General features: G+C 36.3%; 1 protein-coding gene across 5 annotated transcripts; it reads left to right on the plus strand.

The window, feature by feature from the left end:
- Positions 1 to 1527: 1527 nt before the first annotated feature.
- Positions 1528 to 13244, plus strand: LOC139770399 (uncharacterized). 5 transcript variants are annotated; one of them, XM_071702309.1, is made up of 21 exons: positions 1528 to 1952; positions 3884 to 3994; positions 4305 to 4490; positions 4634 to 4752; positions 5205 to 5451; positions 5731 to 5943; positions 6313 to 6491; positions 6614 to 6814; positions 6921 to 7080; positions 7185 to 7262; positions 8328 to 8678; positions 8865 to 9024; positions 9269 to 9474; positions 9714 to 9864; positions 10133 to 10326; positions 10404 to 10544; positions 10786 to 10882; positions 11361 to 11437; positions 12078 to 12261; positions 12377 to 12543; positions 12665 to 13244. In XM_071702309.1, exons 2-21 carry the CDS (start codon positions 3947 to 3949, stop codon positions 12791 to 12793), a joined length of 3288 nt encoding a protein of 1095 aa, XP_071558410.1. In that variant the 5' UTR covers positions 1528 to 1952; positions 3884 to 3946; the 3' UTR covers positions 12794 to 13244. The 5 variants fall into 5 exon arrangements, with proteins under 5 accessions (XP_071558410.1, XP_071558413.1, XP_071558409.1 ...); XM_071702312.1 differs by having other exon boundaries at positions 1528 to 1721; XM_071702308.1 differs by lacking the exon at positions 1528 to 1952 and adding an exon at positions 2002 to 2695.
- The last annotated feature ends 93 nt before the right edge of the window (positions 13245 to 13337 follow it).

Below are 13337 nucleotides of genomic sequence, written 5' to 3' on the forward strand. Positions count from 1 at the left end.
CTCATGCGGTACAACTGAGCGCGATCGCGCACGCCTAGGGTACGCCGCGACGCGTAGGCAGTAATTACCTAAAAATTGACATATTTCCGTCAATAATCAAGATTTTGGAAAAATTAAAACGCCATTTTGTTCGTCGTGAAAAGAGAAACAAATTTTCTCCAGTTCATTTTTTTATAGGATGTATAGTTTGATCGCTAGGGCAATTTAAACAAATAAATTGTTAATAACTTTTTATTGCATCGACTTACGAAAAAACTATTTACAGATTCTTGTTCTACGACCCAAAAAACATAAAAAAAACATCAACTTAAGCCATCAACCTCGAAAATTATACTCAATCGACCTAGCGACTGGACTAATAGTAGTAGGTGCTATCCTTGTCTATATCCTTATCTATACAAGGACAGATATATATCGATAACATAGAAAATGGTAATTTTGTCGGTTATACAGACGACTCCAGCATCATCTAAGAATAAGAACTTAAAAAAAAACACAGATGGTTTATTATTTATTAATTTTATTTACAATTAATCCTTGTCTCAAAATAAAAATACTCAAGAATTAATATAACAACTTCGATCAAACTTTGCACTTATCATGCGCGATTTTTTAAAATCGCGTGCAATTCTTTCAAATTCGCATTCAATTTCTTCAATACCGCGTACGATTTTTAAAAATTGCATGCGATAGTATATATAATATATACTTTATATATGTACTATCAATCACTCTATCAATTACTACTACTACGTTTACGCGAGCGTTACTTCTGTAGTAACTTACGATATATCACTCGTTTACGCGGAGAGTAAATTATCGCGTTACTACAAAATCCCGTTTACGCGAAGGAAAATCCCGTTTACGCGAAGGAATTATCGTAAGTTACTACAGAAGTAACGCTCGCGTAAACGTAGTAAATGTTACATACTAATTTATATTATCCATGTTTTATCATTTTTTTACACAATTGGTCAAACGCATAGGTGTTTAACATCACCAACGCTTTATTGCGTGAAAATACGCATGAAAAGATGCATCCTCATCTGATTCATTATAATCTAAAATCATACATTTGATTCGTTATCCATGAATGTTTGTCTCACATCAAATATTGAAATTAGTATGTAGATAATATATTATTACGATAACATCAGTATTAATCAATGAGAACATAATTTAACATTACTACTACTACGTTTACGCGAGCGTTACTTCTGTAGTAACTTACGATAATTCCTTCGCGTAAACGGGATTTTGTAGTAACTTACGATAATTTACTCCGCGTAAACGAGTGAATTATCGTAAGTTACTACAGAAGTAACGCTCGCGTAAACGTAGTAAATAATGTAATTTTTCAACCATCACAACGCACGGACATTTAAACGTGATATGTCAAAATTCGATTTTATCCGTGGCGCCGAGTCTCGATGCAGGGCATTGCGGCCAATGCGGGGGCGGCTTGCGGGCCCACCGCGAATCGGCTGCGCCGTTCGGCGCGACAGCGCGGCGAGGCCGGCAAGGGATAATCTGGGACTCTCTCTCACAGTCCGTGGTCGTGCATGCGGTTGATGCGGTGTTTGGGTAGCAGGTTACGCTGCGCTCTCCGCGGAATGACGTTTGTTGCAAAATATCGGCCGCGCCGGAGCGAGCAGTGAGCCGCCCGCCGCCGAGGTGTCCGCCGTCGTGGCCTCCCCCCGCCGCCCCGCGTCGAAGATTAGGTACATACGCAGCGCAGAAGCACCTGTGCGACAGCCGTCCGTCCATCCGTGCACACGCACGCACGCACGCCGAGGGGCACCGTCGCGCGCCGGACCGTACCCCGTTAACCCCGTACCCCGCGAGCGACGAGCAGCCGAGCGAGCGCGCGACGGCGAGGTTAGGATTCTGCCAAGTCCGGCCGGAGGAGTCGACGTGCGCGCGGCCGATGCTCGCTTCCCGACTCAGCGAAGGTAAATTCGTCGCGGACGATCGCCGATCGCCGTCGTCCGGCCCCGGTCGACGCCACGCGACGCCGCGTCTCGCGCGCGCGTGTGTCCGAACACCGCGCCGCGCGCCGCGCCGCGACACCGTCGCCGCCACCGCACGCTTACCGCGGAGCTGCCAGAACCTAACCTCTTCTCTCCTCGCTCCGCTCCGTCTCGCTCTCCTCGCGCGCCGTCGCTCGCGTGTCTTGCCCGCGTTTTCTTCCCTTTTGCACGCGCCACGGCGCCAGTTCTCCCCGAGTGCCCCGACGAATTCGTTACCCCCCCTCGTCCTGTTCCTCGTGCCCGTGTCCCCCGCGCGGACCGACGGTCCTGGGCTTGTTTATCACCTTCTTCCCTCCCCGACGACAGATCGCTCCCTGCGTCAGTCGTGGATGACAATAGACATAGACGTCAATTGGCCTCATCGAGCACGCACGAGCACGAGACGGGATTCCGCGGGTCTCGCGAAAGCCGTGTTAATTGTAGATACCCAAGCGCGATCGCGATGACGATTCGATCGTGTGCTTGACAGTGGGTGAATCTCGTGAACAATCGTGCGAATGGGTCGTCGATAGTTTGTATCAGTTATTTGTCCGTGGAGGTATGGTAAACCAGTTTCTCTTGTGATGCCTGTGGATACTTTTATGGTGGCGGCGGTGAAATTTACGGATGTGACATCCGATGTGTGTATTTTATAAGGGTTATTAGATAAAGCGCACCGAGAGACGGTGAGTTTGTAAACACGCGTATATCTGTTCTGTGATTTTCTCACCGACGGATTAACATTCAATTCTATTTCATTTCTTACACGTACTTGCTATTATTCTTCATGTTTAGGTATATCTTAAGATGCGACGTAGGCAGCTTGTTAATTCAGGTCAGCTTGATGATGTAGGATAGAAATTTGTACGACGCACCTCCGTGCATGTTGCCAGAAACTTGAAGCTTACATGCAAGAAAACATGATTTATGTGATGAAAACGTATTCAGGCGTCGCCTTGTCAGAAGAATATATTAATAAAATTATTTTGGGTCTGTTTTCTATTGCTGAACTGGGGGGCTGCACTAGTTCAGAGTTTATCCTTTTTACTCAACATTGGAAGGAAAAAGATGAACTCTGAACTAGTGCAGCCAGTTCAGCGCAATAGAAAACAGACCCATTGTCAGAAGTTTACGTTTCATTTTGTAACTCGCAAATGCTAAAATATCGCAAGTAGAAAATCTGTATGTGTATGTGTAAGAAACGGAATGTCAAGTTTAATTAAAGAAATATAAGATTCGTCTAACATATGTAAAACAAAGATAGGATGGATGTGCTATTTAAAGATACATCCTATATATTCATTGTAATTGTATTTGTCATACTTTATTTCTTTTCCTTTTTTTTCTTTCTTGCAATACCTAAATATATATTTTTTTAACCTAAAAAGGTTCAAAAAGATGGCAAAGTAGATTATTTTGTGTCTGGAACAGTTATATTAATGCATATTTTTTTAGATTTTTACTAAATTAGTGACGATTATAATCATAATTATCTTATTTATAGGTTATATCTTTGACGTAAAGAATTTTTAAGCTCAAAACTGTTATTTTTATACTAAAGTTTGATGCTAGATTCACGAAATAATTTAATACTTGGAAATTGAATATTGAAAATTTCAATACTGTTTATTATTAAGATTATTTTATTTCCAATCAAATTCTTGTCTTAAAAAAGAAGATGTTAAAGCACTATAAACTTCCCTATTATTTATTATAGTGTACTTAGATTCTGTATCACAAGAGAATCAATAGCCGTTTTATATATATGTATATATTTTTATAATTGCAAATTAATATTGTTAATATTCAATGTTAATTTCGACCCAAGTTGCTGTTTATGTAAATGAATAATACGTCTGATGGATCTCTTTCAGAATATGAACGATTATTACCGCATCAGATATGACATTGAGTGGCATCAGTAATCAGAAGTTACAATGATTAGTACAGCCTGTACTTTGGAAGATGCGTGTAGGCAGGCTCAGGTGCGTGGCAAATGTTTCAAACTGAAATTCTTTAATGTTTCAAAGCTTTTTTAATCAGTTATTAAAAGGATGGTTTTAAAACACATCTTATAAAGGGTCTATTTTCTATTGCTCTGCACTAGTTACACTAGTTCAAGGACGGTACATACACTAAAGCGTGAGAGTCTCATATGTACGTTTCTTCAATGTATATGCACACTTCTCGAACTAGTGCAGCCATAGAAAGTCAGTGCAACAATAGAAAACAGGCCCATAATGATAAAATTATAATTGAATGATTGTACAGTCATTCATTGCGTTGCTTATACAGGATCTGGTATCCAGATGTTGGAAAAATGCCCAAGGTCAAAATTCATTGGCCTTAACATCGGATAAACCATTATCCTCCCAGAAAAAAGAGCAGAGTCACTCCAGGCATAGTATCCAATCCAAACTCACCAGACTCTATTTTGAAGAACTTTCCAAGGTTCCTCATGCAACCCCAGATTCAGTTTTGGTATGTTCATATTTCAAAGCATTTGTTACTACATTTTTACTTGTTTTTTTTTTACGAAAATACATATATTGCAACGCGATAGTATATTCCATGTATTTTTATATATGCGAGTACAATATAGTACTTTATTTAAAATGTTACAGAACAATCTTGAAAATGAGTGTGATCTTTTGGGGCGGTTAGTGCAAAGGGAAGGTTTAAATACATTAATCGTTAATCTATACGCTGGTAATAAAGGATACTCATTAGCTGTAAGAAATAGGTAAGGATCTGTTTCACAATTCTGATTATCATCCTAAAACATCTGAAATGCTGATTAGCAATGATAGTATCTAACTTTTTAAATTTAATGATAATTGACAATGATAATCCTATTACAAGCTTTAGATTAGATTATAATTAGATTATAAACCTTGCAATGTTTTTTGCGCGAAAATAAATACATTATTCATTTAAACTGTTGATTCTTTTGGTTGCCCGCTTTTAGTGTTGATATGTAGTCGTCTTTATGTTACAAATTTATTATGATATACTATTAGTACCAGATTTAAAATTGTTAAACATTATAATCCTATCGGGTTTGAAGTTTTTTTAGATACATATCAGAAGAGAAAAATGCGTTCATATGTGTGATTAATTTATTGAAATAAACGTTAATTCTTTAATTTTGGAATTGAGTTTTGGAATTAATACAAAAATGTTATTTCTCGACAGCGATAAGGGGAATCAGTACGATAAAAATTCATTAGCTGAGACTCAACTCATGGGTTACGAACAGGGTGAGCTACTTTCGTGCATAGATAATGGCCAATTGCCAGCTATGCTAGCCGAACAATTAGAATCCAGTTATTCACATTTATTTTACGACGGCTGTATGATCGCTGAAGTTCGAGATTATCGAAGATCATTTCTTCACAACAGAGCCGAGGTTCACCATGTACTTCTTAAACCTACCACACAGGTGAGATCTCATCATCAAAAGTATATAGATTAAAGATTAAAGATGATATATAATAATAAGAATAACAATATTACAATGATTCTAATAGCGTTTTCTACTAGGAAAACTAGTGCAACACTGAGTGCATTTTTATTGTTTCAATGTAAAAATTATTCATATTGCATGCATACACAGAAGCATAATTGCAATTATGCTTCTGACTAATATATCATTAAAGTCTATTTCAGTTATATTGAATATGTTTTAAATTAAATCTTGAAATTTACTGTTTGTACATAGAGTGTACTTTCGGATGTATCGACACTTACAAGTGACGGAGATTGGAGCCACGAGGAGCGATTAATGTTGGAGTCACATTTAGTGGCAGCTACTCAAGGTCCTTTGTGCTTGGATCCGAATCCTATTCCTACCTTAGCTAGTACAAGAATTAAGCAATCTAAATCATTGCTTACCGATCATCAACTCATGCGACAAGCTAAAAAATTCTCTCAGGTAATATTTTAGTTTAAAACTTATTTACAATCTATTAATTAAATGTAATAAAATTGAAGATCTAGTTGCAAGAAATATTTATTAGATACTAGATATCAAAGGATAGTATTTGAATGCTGCATGAAAAAATTATATTTTATAGAAAATTAATATTCCATAGGATGTTATATTTTTATATATAATATAAATAGTACAAAAGGCTTAATTCTATATAAAATTTAATTCTATAAGGGATATTTCTACTGCAAATCGCAACATTTCGAGAAATTTAGAGAGATTTAGTCAATGTGCATGTATTGCGCTGCTTGCTATGCGTTACATCTGATTTGAACGTAAATATCATGGAGACACTGTGTTGCTTGACATCAGGTCACAGTAAATCGAAAAAGAAAATTGGAACAGTTGGCCCAGCCGGAAGGACAAACAATACATGACTTGATGCAGAAATTCCGTACGAAAAGAAGAGGATTAGCGACCAATACTGCCTGTCCACCGCCTTCTCTTAAAATTCCTGAGCTGCCTGCACCTAAACAGACCGATGTTTTAAGGTTCTTACCAAAGCATGTTTTTCCTCCACATTTTCATTCGCATTACTTGCAATCTTCATTGCATCCTTTTATAACTTACTGTAAGATACCCGCGAAATTAATTAGCAATGGGATTCGATTAGATTCGCGAAATTATACGAGCGGCCACAAGAAACAACAGACTGTTCGCCACAAGTTATAGAAGAATATATATTAGAACCTGCGGAAAGTCAGGATTATATAAAGCTCTCGATCCTCCAGAGGCCTGCTACTTCCGAGTACCTGGGAGAACTTTATATGGACAAAAATCATCGGGATGGAGAGAGAAATGGCTCTTCTTGCAGGTGCATTTATATTATTGCTACATCTAAAACTACATAGACAAACGTCTATGTAGTTTTGCGCAAAGCACAATTATTTACTAATAAATCTACTGAATTGATTTTCTAGGTTTACATTGGGTACCAGAGCTGTGGCGAATCATTATTATCAGCAATTTAAAGAAATATTTACAGAAGAGGGTAGGAAACATGTGAAAATAAAACATATTATACCAGGGCAGACTCCTCGTATTGCATGTACACCTGCCATGCTGCGAGCACATCAACAGGTACGTGCCATCTTTTTTTTCCATTCAATGTCTGTTCAACTATTCTATCTTTTATCTTTCCTTTCGACTATTTTCATTAAATAAATTTTTTATTATTCTATTAGGCGCAACAAGCAAAAGCGGCGCAATTAGCAGCGGCTCAACAGTTGCAGCAGGTCCAGCCCCAACACGTAGCACAACAGGTTTGTAAACTCGATCTACTTTTCTTTCTTTGAATGTGAATGGGGGAGTCACCAGAAGCAGAATTCTTAAAGGAGGGATCCTGGTTTAGAACACTCAGAAAATTTAGAAATTTTTTAAAAGAAAACTATAACTCCGATTAAAATTTTAGGGGCACTTTTATAGATTAATGAAGTACAAATTTTTGTTAATTTTATAAATATTTGGCCAAGTTAAAACATTGCACCATATTGCACGAGGCGATTATGTGTTATTGATCTAAAACACATGAGATATATTACTATTTGTTATTGATGTTTTTTTGGCGTAAACCTCGCTCTGGGTAAAAATAAAATTACTTTTAAAAAACTTATTTGAAGAAAGAATCGATTTTCATCATATTTTCGACACGTTTTTTTCGCAAAAAAATAGTTATTAATTTTTTATTGTTTTTATAAGTTTACACCAAAGATATAACAGTTATTTTGAATTATCCATGATCTGAGCAGTAGATCTGAAGCAGATCCGATTATAAATTATAAATTATCGAGTTTTGGGCACGTATTATGGAACTTTTCGGAATACGTGCCCTGATGTCGACAGACAATCACTTAACAAATACGGTTTCGAGTAAAACTTTAAATTTCGGATACCTACTATTAAGACATAATTTTTTCATACAGTCAATATTTATGGATTATATAATTTCTGGCTATATAATCTGCTATTCCTGGTTCATAAAGCAGACCTCTTACTTCTACTTCATCGTATACCTAGAAGATCGTGTTTTTTTTTATGCCTGGGGTTTTCCGAATCCCTGCGCGCTCCGATTCCTACCTGAGCGTGCCGAACGCTCGGACGAATATCTCTGCTAAATCGCTTATAACTTCATCAATTCTTCGAATTTCGAAATAACACTATAGGAACATATTCTTGAGATGTACTATAAGAATATTGCAGAAAAATTTTTTTTTAATTTTAAACCATAATCCCCCTCTTTAAATGCCTCTCTTGGTGCATAGAAACACAAAAAGATATATAAATGTGTATACGTTACAAACTTATAACAGCCGTGCAAACATTTTCAGCAAATCCGCGCGTCATTTCAGATTTTATCACGGGCTCAAGGACAACTAACTAATTTGGCTAATCAAGTAGCCTCAATGAAAGCTATGACAGAAGCCACCACCTCTGCACAAAATAATCTGACGTGCGTGGACTCCGCGAATATTCCACAAGTTATCCCGCAGAATGACATTACCGCATTGAGCTCAGGGCAATCTTTGGCCAATGGTGGCCTTAACGCGTCGACCTCCGTGCAAATTAATAACTCCGCGATGGCAGTAGCGGACAACACTTGTAACGGTTCTGGTATTCTGATCTTTCAGAAGTCGGCTGGTACTATTAATAATACAGCAGCCACCAATGTTCCAGTTTTGGTAAGTTTTCACATTTATTTCTCTATATTTTATAACTATAAATTTGGACCTTGAATTTGGCAGTACACAAAATTAATAAATAATTGCATTAAATTTAAGATTTAATAATCTTTTTTAATCTTTAATCTTTTATATCTTATATAATCTTATATAATCTTTTAATCTTTAATCTTTTAAAATTTGCAGCAAGCGCAATTGCAAGCAAGAACACAGAACTGCATAGCTGAGGCTGCCAATCAGAACCAAAATGAGCCGCCGTACAAGAAACATTCGACTAATCCAGCAATAAGCGCTCTTGCTAATTCCCTCATGAACTCCGCACAGCAATTCCAGCAACAAGCTGCAGGTTCGTTATCGCTTCACATTGTAAAAATTGCGCAATTTTGATATATCGAGTTAAACGTTATGTCTATATTTGTTTGCAACCAGAGAAAGTATTTTTATTTCTGCAGATTGGGCGAGTTTTGCACTATGCATTTCGTGAAATTAAATGAGCAAATACATGTTTTTGCGTCCTTTGATCATATAATTCTTTTATGAATGTACGTATGTAGATTTATAATCGATATTGTATTTTATGTATATTGTAGCCAATGCTGCGGCCGCAGCTATGAATAACAATGCACAAGCCACAAACAAGTCCAACAATGCCGCGATTCTTAGTCTATTAAATAGCACCCCTGCGAATATAGCTCAGCGAAAAGTTCAACCCCAAAGGATCTCCCTTAATACTTCCATCCCATCTAGAGTTATCAGTCATGGCAATGTGATCAACGTGCCCAACACCACTGGTCAAGTATGTTTAATAAATAATTCAATTAATTTGTCTTGTGTTTTATTTATATTTTGTGTTACATACATTTAATATATTTTAGTTAATATGTCTATGTTTCAACAAAATTATATATAATTTTAATAATTTCTTTACATATTTAATTGGCACATTTAATTCTTGAAATATAACTGATAGTTAATTATTTGACAGCTATTTTGATATAAAGTATATAATATTAAATATTGCTTACTCGATTTCAGGTACGCGTGAGCTTAAGCTCCTCCGCTTTAACGGGACAGCTAAGTTGCAAGCAACAACCAGTGAAAGCGACTGCTGTAAGACTCGCGCGAGTCCAAGACCCTACGTCTACTCTTGGCTTATCAATGCCGGGACTTTCGGCTTTGCTTGCTGGTACAATAAACGATATCTATAAATTATTACCTACTACTTAACAAGAAAATATAAAATACAGTCTGTTACACATTAATTTGTCATGGATTAAGAAGTTTTTGATTATACATCTTACTAAAATTTAAGCATTAAATCTGGCAAACTTTTTATATAATCTAACGTTTTGAGCGTTGAGAATATTCATCGAATATAATTTAAACGAGCTTTCTTTCAAATATCCATTTTTTTTTCTATTTTTATTAGTAATATAATTTTTACATATGAACAGGCACGCCATCGGCTGACAATCCGATACCTGGAATGAATTCGACTTCATCACTGCTCGAACGGCTCACCGCTTCTTCCAGTCAGAGCAGTCAACCAGCGAGTCCGATGACTAGCCCATCGCCAACCAACGTGAATCTGCAGGGCGTGAACCTCACTAGTCTGCCGAACTCCATCAACGGTCTACAAAACGTTCAGGTTGTTTAAAATAGCAGTTAATTTTTCTCATACAAGCCGATACAGATCGAAATAAATTAACACATTGTCCATTCCAGGTATCGTTCCCAGGCTTGTCGCAACCTATCACGATGTCGTTAAACATGTCTCCGACCACTGGCGGCACCGTCACACCTACTGGGGTCATTGTCTCCCTCCCTATATCATCTGCCACAAATACCTGCACGACAGTATCGAGCGTTAGTATCAACTTGTTTATACAAGTAACTTTTTTGATGCAATTAGCTTAAAGTAAAACATTCTCCGTGAACTCATAGTAATGGATAAAATAGTTTTCTTCACGTACATATGTATGAATTCTCATTCATGAGTGTTCATTGAAAAAGTTAATATTAATGTGTAAAATATACACGTTGACGAATAAATAAGTCCCTAAGTAATTTATCAGTCGAATATTATCCGAACGTTATACTATTTCAGATGGTAGCTGCAACAGTCGTTACGACAGCTATCGCCGGGAGTACACCAACGGTGGTGATCGCCAATCCTGCCAATGCTCACTTGTCTTTACCCATCGGTAATATATAATTATATCCCGTATGGGTACAATGGATACCACTGATTGAGCTTATTTTATGTCTAAATTCAATCTTTCTTAGCTTTTTCATGCTAAATATTTATATTTAAAAAAATAGATTATGTTTTACGAAGCTCTTTATTTCCTATAATTTTATCTATGGAAAACTATGGATATATAAAGGAGCTTGATGTTTATAAGAAGTTGAGATATAGAACTTGAGATATAGATAAAGAAACTTAAAATATAGATGTGCGCCTATCTTGAGATTTAGATGATATTAGGCCTGTTCGTTTTCGCTGCACTTTTGACCTAGTGCAATAAGTTAGAATGAAACACATATATTTTCTTTTATTTTAACTTATTGCACTAGTTCAGAAGTGCAGCAAAAACAAACAGGCTTATTTATTTTATTGATTGATATTTATTTTATATATAAAAAAATTTATAAATATTTAATTGGCTGTATACATTTTAGCCCAATTAATACCATCTGGGGTAAAAGGATTGTCGCAGCAAAGTATGAGGAACAATAACGCAGTGACTCTTGCACAGGTATTAATTTAATAGATAATAAAGATAAAATCTTTATACTCCTAAAATATGCATCCCTCGATTTACGCGATACTTGTTATACGCGGTAAATAATCGTTCCGTTTACACGATACTTTTTATGCACGGTCTCAGTTTTACGCGGTCAGAAAATATATCTTTCTATGGTATTTATTGAAATTATTATATATCAGTAAGCCAAAGTTCTTACTTGATTGTACTTATTACATTATTCTAACCTTTTTTGAGCATATTAGAGAGCACATTAAGCTTGTTCGCACAAGTGATAAATTTACCTTTCTACACTTCGTACAAATAAAGCATAGCAGGGCAGCACAAACTGCGTGTAAAGAGACATTATATAGCTAAGTTTTAACCATTAACTGGCCCAAAGTTATGTATAGATAAACAAAATACATAACTAAAAAGTCAGTAACCAAAAATACGTAACATACACGTGCTTTTCTCTTATGGTTTTTTTTCGTCTCCATTTACGTGATTCTCAACCGTGTAAAAAAATCTATGTGGAACGAGCATCGCGTAAATTGAAGGACGAGTTGAAGTAGCAATTGCATTTTATATAAGAAATGCAATTCGTGTGTGAGCACTTCATACTAAGTCATATAACATTATGTAATTTTAGGGAGGACAAGCAATCCAACTTATTGGATCTCAAAGACCACGATTTAATCATATGACTCGTCAAGTACAGTCGAATCAAGTTAAATCGGCTGTCTTATCGAATCAATTGGTGACAGTTGCGAAAACAGTAACGGCGAGTCAATTGATACTATCTGGTAACAAACAAGTATTAACTCCTATAATGGGTAAGTCAACAATGCCATATTGATATTCACGAAATAAATCGTGATTAAACTTTTGTCCGCATAATGCTTTGCACTTAACAATCAGCGATATCTATATAAATCTTCTACTTCGCAGCCGCGACGAAGCCTGTGCTTATGGCGTCACAGACGACGCCTTCTTCCCAAGTAGTACCTGTTAATAAGCAAACTCTATTGACAAAATCCTTGCACGCTAGGGCTTCTACTGGTCAATGCAGCCAGCAGACGCAAAGTCTCGGGGTGGCTACTTTATCCCAACAACAAGTACGTTTTAATTAAGAGACATTAACTGAACAAACTTTTTTTTGTATTATGTAATATTTTTATTATAAAATTAAAAGAATTAGCTATATTGTTGCAAGAAACATTTATTTTCATTTTACAGCTTCAGCAATTACAACAATGTTTAGCTGCGCAGCATAAAGTTGCTGTCGCAGCGGGAAATTCTCAAAGCAGAACGCAAATTGAAGCTCAGAGAAATTCTACGTCTGCCCCGGGGGAAGACCCCGCCTGAATATGTTCAAATAAATGATAATGATCATGTTACGTCGAAATAATTGAAGCCCGCCTGAAAGAAATGTAGTGAGGCATTTGTATATTATATTATGATTATGAATATGAGATTTTAATTTTTTGCATGTGGAAATCGTATGAAAAATGTGTTTTTCTTTTAAATTGTCTACTTAGTTACGACGAAGTTTTACTCTAGCAAATTATTCGTATCTGCCGACTGAAAATACACAAAATATATAAGAAAATATACAGGATATTTTACCAGATCAGTATTACATAATATTAATGACCATGTGCAATAAATGCATTTCTCCCAAATGAATGTCCGCCTTAAAATGTTACTTTAGGGGAGGTTTCAATTATTGTAAATATAACTTATACATATATATATATATTATATATATATAAATATATATGATACGATTTGTTTTATATTAAAAACATAATAAATATTCCAGTTTTTATTGATCTTTATCCCTTTTTGTAGCACTATCGAAATCTCGCAATCAATCCTCGTATTCTTAATCTATTTTACGAATACTGAC

This window comes from Temnothorax nylanderi, unplaced genomic scaffold, assembly GCF_030848795.1.
Source record: "Temnothorax nylanderi isolate EJ_2023f unplaced genomic scaffold, tnyl_v1.0 TNYL_tig0029_pilon, whole genome shotgun sequence".
Taxonomy (NCBI): domain Eukaryota; kingdom Metazoa; phylum Arthropoda; class Insecta; order Hymenoptera; family Formicidae; genus Temnothorax; species Temnothorax nylanderi.